This window comes from Erythrolamprus reginae, chromosome 8 (assembly GCF_031021105.1).
Source record: "Erythrolamprus reginae isolate rEryReg1 chromosome 8, rEryReg1.hap1, whole genome shotgun sequence".
NCBI classification, from domain to species: domain Eukaryota; kingdom Metazoa; phylum Chordata; class Lepidosauria; order Squamata; family Dipsadidae; genus Erythrolamprus; species Erythrolamprus reginae.
Genome location: NC_091957.1, coordinates 31,392,901 through 31,413,127, shown reverse-complemented (window position 1 = coordinate 31,413,127; position 20,227 = coordinate 31,392,901). Strand labels below are relative to the sequence as shown.

Below are 20,227 nucleotides of genomic sequence, written 5' to 3'. Positions count from 1 at the left end.
AGAAAAAAAAGAAAAAGGGAAGGAAGGAAGGAAGGAAGGAAGGAAGGAAGGAAGGAAGGAAGGAAGGAAGGAAGGAAGGAAGGAAGAAGGGAGGGGGGGCCCAGACACTTAGGCTGTATGGGGCCCCAAAATTCCTGATGGCGGCCCTGGCCCCACCCCTTGCAAAATAAATAAGTAACATTAAACAACACAGTGGCTTCTTTGGCAAATAGTACCAGAAGACAGAAGTCAAAAGTTAAGAGACTTAAATTGATTGGCTTTTTAATAATAACTTGGATCAATGAACAGCACTGGTGTTTTGCTAATGTGATTTTTTAAAAATCCATATTCCTTTACCATAGAATTTCTTATGATGAGTCAACATTCTTTCTGCCACAGGGCCTGTTTTCAAGATGTGTTGAGCAAAGTGACAAATTCCAGATTCCCTAGGAAAACTCAAAATACTATGCTCCCCAATTAAAAGCATAGAAATTACCAGTTACACAGATTATCATAAATTGTTGAATCTTCCCTGAAAAATATGAACTGTAATAAAACTGTCCATGTAAATGATCATTTTAAAATGCCAGATACCGTCTCCAGCAAGTATCATTTATAAAGTAGCACCAATGGCAATCAGATACAATTACTGAAGCATGGATTTTGAAGAGACCAAAAGGTCACATAGTCCAATGTTTTTCAAACTTGGCAACTTTCAGATGTACAGATTTCAACTCACAATGGCTGGAGAATTGTGGGATTTGAAGTCTGCACATCTTAAAGTTACCAGCTTAAAATATACTGGTCGAATGGGTTTTCTTGCAAACTGCAAATTTCTTATTATCCCTTTCAACTACACAATTCTAAGATTTGCAACTACAGTGGTACCGCTACTTACTAATTTAATTTGTTCCGTGACCAGGTTCTTAAGTAGAAAAGTTTGTAAGAAGAAGCAATTTTTCCCATAGGAATCAATGTAAAAGCAAATAATGTATGCGATTGGGGAAACCACAGGGAGGGTGGAGGCCCTGTTTCCTCCCAGGAGATTCCTAGAGGGGCCCCACAGAGGCTTCTTCCTGCCTTTTCTGGCCCTGTCTCCTCCCAGGAGATTCCTAGAGGGGCCCCACAGAGGCTTCTCCCTGCCCTTTCCGGCCCTGTTTCCTCCCAGGAGATTCCTAGAGAGGCCCTACGGAGGCTTCTCCCTTCCTTTTCCAGTTACAGTTTCGGAGGCTTGGGTTTGTAAGGGGAAAATGGTTCTTGAGAAGAGGCAAAAAAATCTTGAACACCCGGTTCTTATCTAGAAAAGTTCATAAGTAGAGGCGTTTTTCAGTAGAGGTACCACTGTATATAAGAACCTCCATAATAATACATTCAAGGAGACACTTGTGTTGTAAGGGGTGAGATATTAATGCTAAACGAGGATACCATTAATAAAACCATAATTATTCAATTTGGAGACACCACATGGGATGCTTTCGCTTGGCTCAGCAGAGAGCAGCATCCAACTGGCTGGTCTAAAATGCTAATCCAGCATTTGGAAGATAAATCATTCAAATGTTCCAATATTTGAGGGGTTGCCCCAAAGAAGAGGGTGTCCACCTGTTTTCCAAAGCACCAGAAAGGAAGACAAGGAGCAATGGATGGAAGCTAATCAAGGAGAGAAGCAATCTAGAATTAAGGAGAAATTTCCTAACAATTAACAATTGAGAGAACAATTAACCAGTGGAATGGCTCGCCTCTAGAGGTTGTGGGTACTCATCTCTGGAGACTTTAAAGAAGAGGCTGGGTTGCCACTTGTCTGAAATGGTATAGATCCCCTTGCTTGACAGAGGGTTGGACTAGAAAACCTCCAAGATCCCTTCCAACTCTTATTCTCTTATGCTGTTATCACTGTGAATTCCAGAACCAGAGGCTAGATTGAGAAGCTAATAAAAAGGAAACCACAGAAGAAAAGGAATTAGACATTTCAGCCAGCTGCCAAGAGACCACCATAATGCATTAACAGGGATTAATAGCAAATAGTAGTGTCTATAGTATCTGTGTTTGCTTTCCCTCCACCTTATTATGAATTGTAATGGAGAATAATGAACATGCTAATTTCAGCAGTTGTTATGCTTTGTCAGCCCTTGGAGATAATACATAGCCAAAGCATGAACACGAGTCTTCACGTTATGTTCATTGCAAGATTCCAATAGCAGTTTGAAAGCTCTTCCCCCCTTTTTACTTTTTACATTCCAGAGAACTAGGGAGAGTTAGGGTTAGATCAGTGGTGGCAAACCTGTTTTGGTTTGCATGTCAAAAGGGGTGTGCGTGTGTGTGCTAGCATGTGTGTGTACATGCTCACACCCTTTCCCTCTCCCTCATGCACTGCCCCCCCCCCTGCATGCACACAGCCTTTCTGAAGCCTGTTAGGTGAAAAAAATACAGAAAAATGCACTTCCAGTTTGCCGTTGTGGAAGGAAGCTTCCTAAAACTCTGAAGTGCAAAAAACAGCACAATGGGCAAACTGGAAGTTTGGAAAATGCACTTCTGGTTGGCCCGTTGTGCTGTTATTTGCACTCCAGGGAAGCTTCTCTGAAGCATCTGGAGGACAAAATGGCCTTTCCCAAGACTGAAAATCAGCTGGCCAGCGCATGTATGCGCACTGGAGCTGATATAGGGCAAAGTCTCTCGTGTCCTCCGATATGTCCTCCTGTATGCCATAGGTTTGCCATCACGGGTTTAGATGCTTCCCACATCCCTTTTCTTTTGTACGCTGAGATACCTTTTTTAATGACAATTCTCTAAGCTGCATCTCTTCTTTCTATCTCTCATGGTTATTCCCACATACCACTATAGGCTGGCACTCTGAATTCCCTGGCTCCAATTTGGGGGGGGAATGTAATCCCTACAAACAATCAACCAATTTTCCTTTTGCAAAATGCCCCTTGCTTTAGTGATCTTGGAACAAAATTCATCACATCAAGAAAGCACCCGGTCGTTGATTCTCATTCAATTAAAGTTCAGTTATTGGCACTACTAGAACTAGTCCATCAAATACAATTGCCAAGCCTCACCATGAATCACAATAAACCCAAAGATCTTTTCTTTAAAGATAAATCTTTATTGTAGATTTATTTATTATTATATTATGTATCAGGCTATATTTGATGGGCTGTGCTGTTCCCATATAAATTATTATACTGCCGTTCTAGCTGAGACTGACTTTCTTGCTCTAAACTGCAGAACGACGAACAGTTTCCATGGAGAGCAATCACAGCAGGCACAATATGTGAGGCCTGGCATTTCAATTTATGTGCTTCTCTAATGGAGTTCACGAAGCAATTAAGCCCCGCTAGATTTATATCTCCTGGATTTCTGTCAAGAAAAAAGCGTCCTTCCCTCCATTTCATGCTTTAATCAAATTTAAGAAAGCAAAATGGAATCCAGGAACGGTGATGGTTCATCACCTTCTTTTATAAGAGCCGAAGTAGCGCAGTGGTTAGAGTGGAGCACTGCAGGCTATTTCAGCTAAGTGCTAGCTGTAGTTCAGCAGTTCAAATCTCACCACCGGCTCAAGGTTGACTCAGCCTTCCCTCCTTCCGAGGTGGGTAAAATGAGGACCCAGATTGTTGGGGGCAACAGGTTGATTGTGTAAACTGCTTAGAGAGGGCTGTGAAAGCACTATGAAGCGGTATATAAGTCTAAATGCTATTGCTATAAGGCATCATAATAACTAAAACTTGCAAGGGATTCAAAGAAGTCAAATGTTAAGCAACTTATAAAACTCAAATAGCGACATTATTAAATAATTCACGTATTAGTAATTAAATCAATCAACCTTAACCATTAATAATTTTAGTTTAGCATGACTCCAGGCTTGCGTTAAAAAGAAAAAAAAATGGCAAATTTTTCTGTAGTTCTTGTTATCTATCTTTCCCTTTACAGTTTAGTACAGGTTGTCCTCGACTTACAACCATTTGTTTAGTAACCACTCAAAATTGCAATGTCACAAAAAAGGGACTTTTTCACATCACCATTGCAGCATTCCCCTATGGTCGTGTGATCAAAATTCAATCGCAAAGCAACTGGTGTGTATTTGTGACGTTTGCAATTTCCCGGGGCTCATATAATAATCTTTTACAACCTTCTGACAAGCAAAGTTGATGGGGATGCCAAATTGGCTTCACAACCAAATGATTCCTGTAACAATTGCAGAGATTTGCTTAACGACCTTGGCAAGAAAAGGTCGTAAAATGGGGCCAAACTCATTTAACAGATGTCTTGCTTGGCAACATAAATTTGGGGCTCAATTGTGGTCATAAGTCAAGGACTGCCTGTATTTGAAATTATTCACCTGGTGCCTCTTCCTTCCCCCTCTATCTTTTTCCTACTGTTTTTCTGGCTAATTGGCAAATCCAGAGGGATTGATTTAGCAATTCAGATGGTTATACCACACCTTTGCTTATACTAATACTGCATAGTAGAAAACCATATGCACAATAGCCCTATAATACTTCTTTGCTCATCTGTCTTCACGCTAAATAAAATAAGCAAAACTGCTAGTACTATATACATATCTGTTTGGGATTTACAATATATAACTTAAGCCAGCAATGTTTGGTTAAAGGAATTAACACACTACTGCTTTAAGAGATGATGTTGCAGTCAACTATAAGAGGGAGCCAGCAACTATCTCTGGGTTATTAGTTGGATATTTTCTACCTCCACATTTGTCCTCTGTGCATCATGTGTAACTCTTAAGAGTAGCACTGCTTACTCCTTAACACCTGACACTGGTTATGTGCCCAGTTTGAGGTTCTCAGTGTGAGGTTTCTTAGTGTGTGGATATTTCCAATGTGATATTTCCAGTAAGATATTGTTTGTGAGTAGTGTGCGTATATTCAGCCTTACATCCTTCAGAGGTGGGTAAAATGATTGTGGGGACAATATGCTGGTTCTGTTAAAAAGTGCTATTGCTAACATGTTGTAAGCTGCCCTGAGTCTAAGGAGAAGAGTGGCATTAAAAAAATAGAATAAATAAAATTGAATAAATATTTGGTTGTATAAATAATGGCTCAACTACAGTCAAGTAAAGTGTTTTCCATAACTCAGCTGGATGGAACAAACTATGGTTCCTGGTCTACGAAATGCAGTATGCTGTTATGCTGTGAAGGACTCTGGGGTGTGGTAATGAGCCCACCAGATATAACAACCTTGGATCCTGCCGATGAGGAAGAAGATAGCTGACTTTAAACAGGACAATGAGAAGGCTTTATAGTCTGATAGGATTGACATTGAATGGTGAACAATTGGTCCATATCCGTGGAGTGGACTCAGCTGCTAGGTGTTGGGGCATTTTGAAACAGATTTATGTTAGTGATAGTGTGGGAGCACACATTCATCTCACACGGAAACTGCTTTGAACCTGTTTGCAGAAAGGTGATGCTATGTTAGCTCATTTGACTTTTATGAAAAAGACTTTGCTAGAGCTCCCAGAAAAAGGGCCAAAATTTTCTGAACTGCATCAATGTATATATAATTCTTTCATCGTTGGAGGAGAGCTATGATGTGTCTTCGCTGGAAGTGTTGACCAGAGATGAGCTAACAATGATTGGCATCACGGGAAGACTGTTGGAGGAGTCAAGAAGATGACAGGACAGAAAGCAGATGAGAGAGAAAGAACAGAAAAAACTTATTCAGATGTATTTTTTGTGAGAAAATGTTATTCTTGCGGGTCGTGTAGCAAAATTCTGTAGAAAGAAATGGTAAACAGAATGTTGATAAAATACAGACAGTACATAATAATGGTGGTTTAGCTATGAAACAAGCACCTAAAAGTGTTAACCATGGTTTATGGGTTGTTGACAGTGGTGCAACTCATTGTATTTCTAATGATAGAAAACAGTTTGTAAACATGGCTAAAAGTAACCAGCATGTGTCATTAGTGAATGGCTGAAAGATGACGGCAGCTGAAGAAGGCAGAGCAAATATTTCTATTTAAAGGAAAGTCTACCAATGTTATATATGCCTCAGCTACAGTAAAAATGGCTCTCTGTTAGAGTTCTGGTTAATAAAAGATATAATGTAACATTTAAAAAAAATAGATAGAAAAAATGGATACAAATGTTATAGCAAGGTTAGAGAATGGTTTGTTTGTATTGAAGAATAATCCATTGCATAAAAGTAACATAGATTTGAACAAACATCCACATGGTAACCACATAGAGTTAATACTTAGTAGAACAGATAGAAATGAGTTAAAGCAGAGAGATAATACTATGAAGGTTAGCATCAGTATAGAGACCCCAATGTACAGAGAGTATATTTTGAAAAGGGAATATGTAGGTGTATTGTCAGGGGAGGAAATCCCTATAGATGGTGATGTCTTTGAGACAGATTGAGATCAAAGAAGGTTCAGGAGATAAATTGTCAGGGGAGGAAGGATCCATAGATGTAGCACCTTTAGGGAAAGAAAAAGGAGAATCTTTAGGAGAGGCAATGGTTGAGGTTAAAGAGAAAGAGATTCCTAATACTATTAATGTTATGCCAAAGAGAAAAAATACTAGAGAAAGGAGTTCCAGATTGCCAGTGTTGTATAAGAAATGACTACCATATTTATTGAAGTATCAGATGCACCTTAGTTTTTGGCGAGGAAAATAGGGGAAAGTGTCTGCTTACCAGGTATTCATCTGGCTAGTGTCCTTAGGGTGGTCAGCTTCAATACATTGTTTTAGGGCTTTAAAAAAACTTTATTTGGAGAGAGTAAGAATGAAAGAGCTTGCAAGCCAGTAAGAGCTGGGAACGTCTTTAGCACCTGGAAAGAAATTCTGAGCAAGTAGAGCAATGGGAAAACCCTTGCAAAGACTTAGGGTTTGGAAAACATTCTTTGCAGAGAGTAACAATGAAAGAGTTTGTAAGCTGCTAAGAAATGGAAACATTGTTAGCACTTGGTTAGGGCTGGAAAGAAACTTATTTGGAGCAAGTTAGAGCAATGAAAAAAACCCTGGAAAGGTTTAGGGCTTGGAAAACATTCTTCACAGAGAGTAATATTGAAAGTGCCTGTAAGGTAAGGGCTGGGAAGATTGTTAGCAGCTAGTTAGGGCTGGGGGGAGGAGCTACATTCAGAATATAAGATGCACCCAAATTATCAGGGTCTTTTAGGGAGGAAAAAGGGTCTTATACTCCAAAAAATATGGTAAATGCTGAAAATGTTTGTAAAATGTAGTAGGTGTTATATATTGACAAACCCAAAGGGGAAAATGTTTGTACTGTGTACATAACTGGTTGGGTTTTACAATATGTAATTTAAGCCCATAATGTGTGGTTTAACGGAATTAGCACACTACTGCTTTAAGAGATGGTGTTGCAGTCAGCTATAAGAGGGAGCCAGCCAGCAGCCTCTCAGAACTCAGAGCCTAATGAGACTCTCTTCCTATTGAAAGTCTCTCATTCGATGCTGGTTTGTCTATGTGACTATTCCATTGTAAGGACTACTATGTGTAGTAAGAACTATGCATTTTAATGCTTGTATGTATATGTATTGAGAATATTGAGTGGTGTATTTGTGAATGACTGGGACTGTTACTGACTATGATATTTGCCTAATAATATTTGTACATTTAATGTATGTGGTCTTGTTATTTGTAGTACTACTCATATCTCTGGGGTATTAGCTGGATATCTTCTACCACCATGTTTGTCCTCTGTGCATCTGTGTAACTGCTTACTCCTTAATACCTAACAAAAACCCTAATTATGAAGCCAGAAAAGTGAGACCATCCAATTCCTTGTTTCCCAAGTATAGATTTCACAAAGTACAATGTAAATGAATTTTTTTAATAATGTTGATCTTCATTCATGAGTGATTTTCCTTTTGTTCCCTGACAGCAAATGGAACTTCAAGTAGCCAGCTTTCCACACCGAAATCAAAGCAATCCCCGATCTCTACACCTACTAGTCCAGGAAGCCTCCGTAAGCACAAGGTATTACGTTTCTTATACCTTACTAAACCTCCTTCCAGCAGATTACAGTGTTCAAAGTTACTTGAAGGTAACAGAATTGAGACCACATCAGACACGGGTTGATGTTGCTGCCTCTACCTTGTGCTGCGCGCGCAGCTTCAGGTGTCCAGCATGCGCAGAAGCAAAAAATCACCAAAATCTTATGCACACGTCTCCTAGTGAGATTTTGCTTCCTGCACATCTCAGAAACAAAATCTTGCTGGGACATGCATGCATGTGCGACGGATGCCCAAATCTGTACATGCATTTCCCATTTTACTACCGGTGCACAGTATGGCCCGTTCTGGGTAGGAACCCAATATTGGATCACACTTGAAATACTGCATCCGATTCTAGTCACTAGGATCCATAAAAGATGTTGGGACCCTAGAAAGAATGCAGAGAAGAGCAGCAAAGATGATAAAAGGTCTGGAGGCTAAACCATATAATAAAGAACTTGTCAGAGTTCCAAATAGCACCTAAATAGCACCTAAAGTTACATTTGCTTCCTCAAAGTTCCAATTTATTAAAAGAAGCATGCTGGCACATCTGGATGAATCCTGAATCTGAAGTCCTTTGGAGTTCACCACCCAGCTGAAAATTCAAGCCCTTGTCTCCACACCCCCAAGTTCATCACGCTGACCAATGTCCAACTGCCAGCCTGGCAAGAATCCACCCATCTCCTTCCGTGTAGGTGCAGGAGTGTGAATGACCTTGACTTTCATTTGTCATGGCTACATACAAACAGCCCTTGTGCAATTCCCCCTACCAAATCCCCACAGAAAAGATGCACATTAAAATACTATAAAGTGTGGCAGGCTGAAGACTCCAACCAAAATGGTTTCATCCTGACAGGTGGCCTCTCCTCAGGAAAAGACCATGTCCTACAAGAAAAGAAAGGGGATAACATAGCGGGTTAATACAGCCTCCTTATCACCCCTCCCACCCTCCATGGGGCCCTTTGGTTTCTCTGGATATTTGTTGTGTAATTGCTTCAGTAGCCTGTCAGTTTTTACATTCCAATTCCCTCCCAATGGATTAGATATTGTAATTGACCACTAAACATTCTGGAGTCTAAATTTTCTTCACTTCATAGTGTGTTTCTCCTTGTATGACTACAGGGAGAAGTGGTGGTTAGGTCTGTGATCTTATGCTTGACCCAATCACTGGTTTCAATAAGCTGCGATGAAATACTGGATGAATTTCCCCCAATATTCTAGGCAATTCAAGCTGAATTGTGACTGGGTTGATAATTTTAAATGTAGAGAAAGGACCAAGAACTTTGGCACTAGCTTCTTACTAGACATTCTCAATCAGATATACAGTATATGGTGGTTAAGAAAATTGTATCCCTCACTTAGAAGGAGGACTGGAGTGATCAGTGCTTGTTATTGTTATTCTATGTTCTATGAAACTGTGTTTGTTTTTTTAAAAAAATATTGATAAAACACACATAACAAACAACAACAAAGAAGAAACAATTAACAAATACGTGGTGAATCTTCTAGTATATACACTTAAATACCCTAAAGTATTACATCAATATTCACATTAAAACTCTATTGTTCACAAATTGTGTGTGTGTAATTCTTGTTGATAATGAAAAGGAAGGGAGACTACTATAGATCTATTTTGGGCTTACTTGCCTTCATCAGGTAGCCATCTCCTTACTGGGATTTGAACCTTGGTCTCTGCCTTGTAAGGCAGTGGCCTTAGCCTCTAGGCTACAGACTCAACTCCTGTATCAGCTTGTACCAGGTAAGGGTTAAGTGTGATTTTTTGTTGAGTCACCCTGCTATATGGAAGGAGCATCAAATCTTCCTTTTTGCCTCTCGGCCTCACCAAGAGCCATATTACAAGGCTTTTTATAGCCGACATCTATAATCTATAAGTGCAACATATTTTTGCTGATAATGAATATATGGTTGTTTATATACATATAAACAACCGTGTGTGTGTGTGAGTGTGTGTGTGGTTGTTTAATAAAGCTTAGAGGTTAATATCCTGCCTTGCATATAGAAGGCTACAAGTTCAAATCCCAGTAAGGGTATGTCTGTCTGATGATACCTAACAAGGCTGAAATAGATCTATAACAGGCTTCCTTCCTTTTCACTTATCAGCAAAAATATGTTTGTTTGTTTGTTTGTTTGTGTGTGTGTGTGTGTGTGTGTGTATTTTACTTCTCCATAGGGCTTCCTTAATTTGAAATCTTAGTTCTCCTTTCTTCCCACCAGTGATATAATTTATTCCAAGTTTCATAATATTCAGTCTCATTTTTTTCCCTTTTAATTTAAGCTATGAAACTGTGTTGAAGTGATCTCTATGAGGGTAGAAAGCTTCTACCTCAAATAAGGCTCTGGATCATTTAGCGAGTCGGAAGCCATCTTCTCTTCCCCAACTGTGCCAGTTCTTTGCTTATTTATTGTTAACATTATTTTCCCCACTTTTTTCCAGGAATTTAAGCCATGGGGAATAGCATTCCTTCTTCCTATTTTTCACTCCCCAACACCAAATATATGGGATAGAGTGGGTTGAGAGAGAGAGAGAGAGAATCTGGCTGAAGGTCACTCAAATGAGTTTGCACAGTTTAGACCTGTCAGAAATCTTTAACTACCCTGTTTCCCCGAAAATAAGACACCCCTGAAAGTAAGACATATGAGAGGTTTCGTAGAATTGCCTAATATAAGACATCTCCCAAAAGTAAGACATAGGAGACGTATACCGTAGTTTTAAATACGGTAGGGAGCAGTGTTCCCTCTAATATCCTGTTCCAAATAACCATAGGCATAGGAATCTATATAATCTGTTAGAATATTTTTACTGTGTATATTTTATAATTTAATAATTATAAGCTAAACTAGTAATTAAGCTAGTGCTGGGGTGGTGCAGCAGGTAGAGTGCTGTACTGCAGACCACTGAAGCTAGATCTGCAGGACAGCGGTTCAAATCTCATCACCAACTCAAGGTTGACTCAGCCTTCCATCCTTCCAAGGTGGGTAAAATGAGGACCCAGATTGTGGGGGCAATAAGCTGGCTCCGTTTATTAAAAAAGTGCTATTGCTAACATGTTGTAAGCCACCCTGAGTCTAAGGAGAAGGGCGGCATTTAAAAAATAAAATCAAACAAACAAATGGTGGCATTGATAGGGCTTGATATATTTTACTTCTATTTATTAAATTTTTGATTGATAGACATGAGTTCCAATTTACCATATTTAAAGCTTATTATAAATTAATTGTTTAGTGGAAGACTTAATTCTTCATTTAAAAAAAAATAAGACATCCCCTGAAAATAAGACGTAGCACATCTTTGGGAGCAAAAATTAATATAAGCCGCTGTCTTATTTTCAGGGAAACAGGGTCTCAGGAGTTTTGCCCCTGCCCCCTCAAAGAAAGGGTGATACCGCAGGAAAAAGCCCTAAGCCAGCAGCTGGGTGTGCTTTTAAAATGGCACTGAAGCAGTGGTGGGTTGTACCCAGTATGACTAGGATTGGGGTTCTGGTAGCAGAAATTGAGATGCATACGGGCCTCTCCACCCTCAATGTGCATGCCCGCACCCCTTTGCAAGATTTGGTTTCTGTGCATGCGCAGCGAGCTAAATCCCATGCATGGACCCTCTCGCGCATGAGATTTTGCCCATTTTCGGCATTGTTTTTTTGCTTCTGCGCATGCGAGGAAGCAAAGAAATCACCCAAAATAAGTGAGCGATTACATCAGTCAATTTCTCTCAGTACATATATAATACTATAAGCCTTACTTGTTCAACTTACAAATACATTAAACCATCATTTGAACACACAGTTCTTACTACAGCATAGTCACAAAGACAAACTAGCGGAGAATAGCTGAGAGAGAGAGAGACGCTTCTGGCTCCCTCTTATGGCAATCCGTAACACTACCTCTTAAAGCAATAGTGTTCTAATACATGTAAGGATACATTGTTGGTTTATTTTACATATTGCCAAACCCAACTACTTATGTACATAGTACTAACCTCCAAAGTCCCTCCCAACTCTGCTATTCTGTCCCAGGGCAGCTTTTTTCATCCATACAAAAGAAGGTTTTGGCTGCTGTTGTTTCCCTTCCTCTTGATGCCACCCAGGCTAATTGTGGGATTTAATGCTTGTCCCTTTCTTCTTACAGGATCTGTACCTGCCTCTATCCTTGGATGACTCTGATTCTCTTGGAGACTCCATGTAAAGGAAACCCAGTTCCCTGTTTCCGTAGTACATGCTCTGTTTTAAACGCAGAGCTGTACTTCTGCCCAACGGAGCAGAGAGGTCCACTGGTGCTCGCAATCAATCCAAGGACACAAAACCTATGGTTATGCTTTCTTTGCTTTGCTTTCTTTGTTTTCCTCCTATGAGTTCTCCTCTGTGTTACAAAACTAACAGCAACGGACCAGAGGTAAAGGGATACCAACTATTTGCAGAACTTCGCCATCCAAGTTAAAAAGGTTGTTCCTGGTGGGTTTTGGAGCTGGAGATGAAGTAGAACATCATAATGTTCTAATTTCTATACTTTCTCTCTTTATACTGGGTGCAATGACACCAGGACTGGCTGTCAGTGTATTGGGGAAATGATCATGTTTTCAAAAGATTCCATGTCAAAATATTCCATCAGCAGATGAGGGGACACTGCCCCTAAATTTCAAATTTTCCCACCAGGTTGTTTTTCAGATATTCATAGTTACCAGCAACTTTTACCAAGGTAGCTTTATTCCACTCAATCCTACTGTGTTAAATTTAATACTTTCCTGTTAACTGTACGTGATTTATGCTCTCAACCACCAAGGGCTAAATCCATGATGGTAACAAGGTCAATATATCACAGCATGCCCCAAAAATAAATGAGCAAAATGGTAGTTATGGTAGTTTTCCTGCAGGACCTTTAAGGCAAGGATCCTTTCATTGCAGTGGGTTTTTTTTTTAAGGAAGTGGCAATAAAAAAAATGATTTGGTTGAGATGAAGTTACTGCAAGTGCTGTGTGGTATCTCTTGATCTCTGAAAGATTCTTAATGCCTTGCAAATAGCTCACTTGAAAACACTGTGAAGGTTTTGTTTTCAGGTTTCTAACACTTCTCTGTTCCTACAACTACTGTGATTGTTGTTAATATGAAATCAGTACAATTTTATAATGGAAAAATGACTAGTTAGGTTATAGAGAAGCAATTCTCCAAGCTTCTTTCTTTCTTTCTTTCTGTCTTTCCTTTTTTTTTTAAAAAAAGTAAAAATTGATGACTTGATTTTGCTTAAAAAAATAGAAAAACAAAAGTATAGAAAAATGTTCTGTGCAGAGAAACGTTTTAGAAGTTGCAGTCGAATTTGGCATCTGAAATAGGAAAAAGAAACCCAGGGCTGGCATCATGATTGGGTTCGTTGGGGAGGTGGGCTGCTACCATTCAGTTGAAGGGGTTTGTAACATTAGGGGCCTGCAGAAGAATTTTAAAAATCAAAATGTCTGCTCTCCCCATATCATTGAATTGGAGCCCTGACTTGTTTTTTGTATGTGTTGCGAGCACAAGGCGCCTCAAAAACAGGTTGGGTTTCAATTGAGGAGCACCATGTTGATTTTTTTTTTTTTGCCTCCAGCCCCACCTCAACACACACACACACATGCACACCCCTGTGGAACATGCTGGATTTATCTTGCCATTTTCGGCACGTTCAAGAATCCCAATTAAGGCCAGGAGACTACTTTTGAGTCCACTTTTTTCTATGAAAACAGCCCATTAGAACAGAATGCAAAGCATAAAGCAAGCTTTCCCCTCTTTCGTAATTGTAAATGCAATGTTTGATACAGGGCTGACCATTTTCCCTATGCCTTTTTATCGGTGCTGGATAGTGTGTACCGCCTTGTTCCTGATTCATCAAAATAAGTGCTTTGATTTTTTTTTAAAAAAAAAATCTTGGATCTTTCCATGTGAGGTGCTCTGCTTTTTTTTGGGGGGGGGGGAGATAGCAACCCCTTTTTGAATTTAGAATGTGTAGGATCAGTTTGTTCTTTCATTTTGTTTGGAAAAGCTGCTTTGGGGCCCTTGCATGAGATGGAAAGGTGAGCTGAACAGGCATGATTTTAAATGCTTTCACGTGGCTACTTAGCTCACTTCTTTTCTCACCTAGTGGAGGGGAGGAATCCCATTTCTTAAAATGACTTTCCCTTAACCCACTGGTTAAGATCATTGCACCACTAGCAAGTTTTGAGTTGCAGTGACAATGTGAGTGAGCTGAGTGTTAGGATATTATTGTTGCAGAGAAGGTGTCAAATGATGGAGTGGCCTGTAGTTAACCACAATCCTGCACCACAAAGACAAGTTAAGACTGAACCCACTGCTAGCCAAAGCAGTGTCTAGAATTCCCTATTCCCCAATGTTGTCATTTGGTCTGATGCATCCACTGAACATTGGTTCAGGAGAACCATTTTCCTTGTAGGATCACAGTCAGATTGCCATGGGGAAGGCTGACTTTGAGGACAAAGCACAGAAAAAGATCTACAGGAGAATTTCCCATGGTGTGTTTGACCCCCTCTAGCAGATCTAGTGTATAAATTGGAGCAGGTCTCTTAATTTCTTGGTGCCTCAATTTACCTTATCTGTCAAAATAGGGACAGGAATACTTCTCTACCTCACGGGAAGGGTGGCTGGGTTGGCAGGTGAGTCATTTGGTTAATGCCGTAAAAGACGTATTTGGTGGAAAAGTACATATAGCTTTGGAAGGGGTGGGATTTGTTGAGTTCAGGTAAGGTTTCCTGGAATGGCCTGAAAGATCATCTTTCTACAGACAGCTAAGCAGTCCTGACCACCACAACTAATCAATGCGCACAGGGTGAGCTTTGACTGTTGTCCACACCAAAAACAGGAACTGATCTCTCCCTCACAGATCTGGCAAATGGTGAACTCTGTCCCTCCTGAGATTCTGAACCATGGTTGCAAAGCTGACCTCCCTTGTGAGTTGCTTATCACTTGTCAACTTGGAGAGGTGCTTTGTTTCCCAGGCATTCACTTTGCTCCAGTTTTGATCTTCTCTCTCTTTCTCTCCCGCTTTGAAGGGTTGTTCTCACTTTGCCAGTTGGGTGTGATCTGAGGAGCTATACTCCTGGAAAGTGAAACTGAGCAACCCTTTTCAGCTCAGATGCTTCTTGACAGCACTGCCTTCTTAGTCAAGAGTCTTTCCTGGTTTAATAGCCAAGAAGCGATGATTTCCATCAAGACTGAGAATGTGGAGAACAGACCCTCTCCCTCCCTCTTTCTCTCTCTTATACACAAACACACACCCGTGCAAAATACATCTATGGATGGTTGATCTATTTCAGTGATGGTGAACCTACGGCACGGGTGCCACAAGTAGCACGTGGAGCCACATCTGAGAGCACGTGAGGCGTTGCTCTATGTCAGCTCCACTGCCCTTGTGCGCGCTAGTCAGCTGGTTTTCAGCATTCTTTTCAGCAGTTTTTGCTCCTGAACCCTGGGGACGGTGAAAAATGGCCCAACAGGCCTACCCCTAGTCCGGAGGCTTCAGTGAAGCTTGTAGGTATGTGCGGGATGGCAGTGTGGGGGTTTGTGCACAGGGATAGTGCAAAGGTTGTGCACATGCACAGGGGGAGAGCATTTTATTATGATTGTGGGTACGCACGGTCATGCACCCGAGCCAAAAAAGGTTCGCCCTCACTGATCTATTTGATTGCTATTCTTGGGCAATGCCCTAGCATTAAGCCTATCCTTGGTAGTAGTACTGTAGAGTCTTTTGAATGTTAACTTTACTCTTTCTCGATTGCACAGAGTGGACAAACGTAGACTGTTTCTATCTGCCAATGGAAACACTGAAATAGCATTGTCCTTTGTATAAAATGCTGGGAACACAAGGGAGAAGCCACCATATTTATCTTCTTCAGCTTGTAAGCCCTTGAGAAGCTCATAGATAGAATGATAAACTAGATCCGCTTTCCCCAGCTGATTGACTTTAGACTTCCAATTCTCTGAAATCCCAAAGAGAATTGAAGTTCCTTTAGACATACAGCCTGGACATTTTGACAGCTGGAAACTGGATAGAATTTTGGTCCATTCCAGTAGTGATTCTTGATCATGGTTTACATGCTATAGCTGAACGTGTTTGCAAAAATGCAGATTTGGGCTTTCATTTTTATTGCACTTAATAATGGCATGTCTGAAAGACTGATCTGACGGGAATGTTGTTGCTTGAGCTGTGCCATGCTGTGCGTTACTTCTGAATCCAGAAATGGTGAGATTCAGAAAACCAGAGGCCTAGTCAATGGAAAGTGGAGGTTCTTCTTTCTAGAAAAGGAATGGGGGAGGGCAAGGGGGAACCATTCAAAACTTGCAAAAGTGAAACAGGGTAAAGAACAAGACTCCCAGGTTTTAGAAGAATCTTTCAGGTAAGTGTTCTTGAACTGTAGGTAGAAATCAGTGACTATGTCAGATGTAAAACTGCCTATGTAGTGGATGTTGCATGATTCTTTGTACAAAATAAATAAATTAAAATGCATGCCAAATAGCCATATATACCATGCTAGGTGTGTCCAGCTCCAAACTCATCAAAAACAAAAAAACAACACTAGAGGCTACAGTGTTTTACTCTTACAGCTCACTCATTAGTGCAAACAGATGCCACTTATTTTATAGAAATTGATTGTATTATGACAGAAGCAATGAAGGACTGTAACAGCAGTTTTCAATATACAAGTTCAAAAGTTGAGTGGCCAGGAGTGGCCTTTAAGGAGGGAAGGGTTGAGGGCCACACAGTGGATAGACCATTGTATCACACATGTGAACAAATTTGATGTTTGGGGGAGGGGCAGTAGGGCAATTATTTAATTTTTGTTTGACTCTTATATGCCTATTGTAGATTCCCACTACAGTGTGTATTGCTTCCCCTTTCAAAATAGCAGCTTCCTCTTTTCACAGAAGGAATTCAAGGACCACAAAAATGGTGACGTTTTAACTTCTGACCTTGAGGATACACCCCCATCCTGCCAGGCACAATCAAACAGACCCACACGAGTAGAGGTCAAGCTAGCTACTTTATGGTTCTGTGCTTATTCCACAGGAATCTTCCCAGACTAGAAGCTTTCACCTGGAAAAAGCTAGATAACATTCTTATGTCTCTGTAACAGATTGGAGACTAATTCCCTGCTAGATCCCTCCTCCTGAACTGGGACAGTCTTTCTCCAATACATCCCTGTTCCAGCTCTAGGAAATTACATTTGGTTTCTTTTAAAAAAAAAAAAACCTCTTGCACTTGAGCAGATGCAGGATCAGGGTGTAGAAGGAAGATTTAGAAGACACCTGGCCCTCATATAGTTCTGTAGCCCTTCACAGGTGCCTGCAACTTTGCTTTTATCCATTCCCTCTTGATTTAACTACCCTTGACCATTGTTAATATCTTTAAGGTCCTTATTGCCATCCAGCCCATAAATGAAAGTCTTCTCACTGCGGAGGACCATTTGCAGGGATGGACTCTGAATTACAGTCCCATGCTTTTTGTTTTGCACAGGCAGCCGCCTATTGTCTATATATATGTAAAAATGTCTTTGTCGGTCATGGAGACGATCTGTCCTTTTAATCTTAGAAGCTCATGAATTATGAAGGACATGCTTTAGAGACAACCGCGAAGTTCTCCTAGTTTTGTGAAGCAAAGGTGAGGCAGCTATCTTGAGGACAGATTATGGATGACTCAAAAGGGCAGATCCGTGGTAAATATTGGAAAAGATTTCTGGGAGATGTTTGGGCTTCAATGTGAAGTTCACATGTCTTAAAGTTGCCAAGGCTGGATGGATTGAAATTTTTTTTGATTTTGCATTTACTTCATTTAGTCCTTTAAAAATATGCTAAAAAGAGTCAAAGCTATCTGCCTCTAGAAAAAAAAACCTCAAGTTTCTTTGGGTATATTACCTCTTCAATGGAAGCATAGACCACAAAGGTTCCGTTTCTTCTCTTTGGCTACTAACTTGAATATTTTCCAATAGAAAAAAGGTCATTCCTATATAATAAGTCACAGCAGCTAACAGCATCTGGCAAATTGCCCTTTTGATCAAAGTTACTTAATTTCCTTCCCAAACTTCCAGGTTTTCATATCATTTAGATATGAAAGTTCGAGAAAGATCAAGGAAGTTCAAACATATATACTTGAACTATTTGGCATCACTGCTCTTGTCAAGCTTACAGCTAACAAGGAGAATACAGAGATACACAATCCCCCATCCCAGGACAAACTCAGCAAATTTAGAACGCCAATGTAATTTCTGATCCATCCCTTCCTGTATGTAGCACCCCATCTTTAACATCACCTATTTCTTCCTGAAACAGGTTTTGTCAGAAATAAGAATTCTTATTCATCCGTCACCATTTATCAATTCATGATTCAAATTATAAGAGCTAAAAGACCCCATATTCATAATACCTTAAAATGGAAATTTACTAGGCACATAAACTGTAGCCTTCTGTAGCACAACAGTAGAGTTAGCATCCCAAAATATCGCTTAGGTGCATGATCAATAGTACAATGAAATGTCTTCTGGGTTTGTAACATGAGTACAGAACCCTCACTTGCATGTAATTGCAGAAGTAGAAGAAGGTAGAAAAGTTTTGGTTGCAAATTACAGGTATTATCATCTGGGTTCAGAGGTTTTAAGTCTAATTTTGTCTTTTTGCACATATTTAGGCAACCTTCTTTCTTGGCTTTGTAATATATTTTCAATCAGTTCCACGTTTGATCTTGAGTCCCCTAGAGCAGTGTTTCCCAACCTTGGCAACTTGAAGATATTTGGACTTCAAATGCTGGCTGGGGAATTGGGAGTTGAAGTCCAAATATCTTCAAGTTGCCAAGGTTGGGAAACACTGCCTTAGAGAGAATGCAAACACCATCCTTTTTGTCCATGGAGATTCTTTGTCATCCAATTCATGGTTGTTCCAAAGGTATTTTTTTTCAAAAGGCAACTGGACTTTCTTGTGTTTTCCTTGAAGATGTTTCACTCCTCATCTTAGAAGCTTCTTCAGTTCTGATTGAATGGTGGGGAATGGAGGGGTTCCAAGGATGATTGCAAGGAATAGAAATCTTTCCATTCTCCACCGTTCAGTCACAACCGAAGCAGCTTCTTGGGTGAGAATGAAATGTCTTCAAGGAAAAACAAAGATAGTTGTAGTGTGAAATAAATACCTTTGGGACTACCTTGCTTCTCATACAGCCGATGTGGTGCTTACTGTGGCTTGCAGCCTGGGAAATTCTGAAAGTTAAAATCCACACATCTTAAAGTTGCCAAAATTTGGGGAAACAGCTCTGTAGGCAGGGGTGGGCTGCTGCCCGGACTGGGGGGGGGGGAAACGCAGTGGGTAGCAAAAACGGAGCTCCACCCTAGATCACCCGATTTGCACTGAAAGATGTTGAAAGAAAATGCGGGGCATCATGCATAAGCCACGCCCACAGTATGGTAATAAAAAAAATGGTAGCCCTTCACTGTCTGTAGGCCATGTCACAAGGTGATATTAATATAATTTCATAGACTCTTGGTCATCTTCACAACTGCTAGCTTTTTCTGTCTTGGTATCTATAGCTTGGTTTCCACCAAATAATCCAACAAATTAAGAAGATATTAATGCTTCTCTGAAACACATTTATAAAGGGAATTCATGGAAACTATAATTGCCTAAAAATTATCTTAAAAGGAATCATGGAAATTAACTGATTATTAAACAAAAGTGTCCGGAGAATGGACTGGGGATTGTGTCTTGGGTTCCGTAAGATTCCTTATCCTGAAGGAATAACATCTATGCATATTCACTTTTGTTCCATGACATATATTTAAATTGTCAGACTTCTAAACCAGGTTTCCCATTAAATGATTACAATTTTATTTCACACTGTTATCTTAAAAATCTGTTCACTTGAGATTCTTACCAAATTTTATCTTCTGTAGAAGAGACTCCTCCTCTTCCTCCTTCTCTCTTTCAGATTTGTCATATATTCATTTATCAATTGATCAGTTTTCTATCACTCCAACCTCAAGGCGACCTCATAACAATAAGCAATGAAGTAACACCAAGCAAAAATATCTTATCAATATCTTAAAAGAAATCATATAAGGTGTCAGATCGCAAAAGACCTCTGGAAAAATTCTGTCTTCACTTCCCCCCCCCCCCCCCAGAAGGCAGATAATGTTGGAGAGAAACAAATTTCTAATTAAAAAAAAAAAGCTTCCACATTTTCTGCCTTCAAAGTTCCCCAAACTGGGGCCAGCCAGCTATTTCTCTCAGC

At 40.1% G+C, this 20,227-nt stretch overlaps 1 protein-coding gene across 2 annotated transcripts in view; it reads left to right on the top strand.

The window, feature by feature from the left end:
* Positions 1-16,471, top strand: part of DCX (doublecortin) — a 140,627-nt gene extending 124,156 nt beyond the window's left edge. Inside the window, exons 6-7 of one of the 2 annotated variants that reach the window (XM_070759585.1) lie at positions 7,849-7,943; positions 12,104-16,471. In XM_070759585.1, coding sequence (XP_070615686.1) covers positions 7,849-7,943; positions 12,104-12,160 — 152 coding nt within the window. In that variant the 3' untranslated portion in view covers positions 12,161-16,471. The remainder of the gene's footprint in view (positions 1-7,848; positions 7,944-12,103) is intronic. The other variant, XM_070759584.1, reaches the window with a different exon arrangement.
* Positions 16,472-20,227: the final 3,756 nt, after the last annotated feature.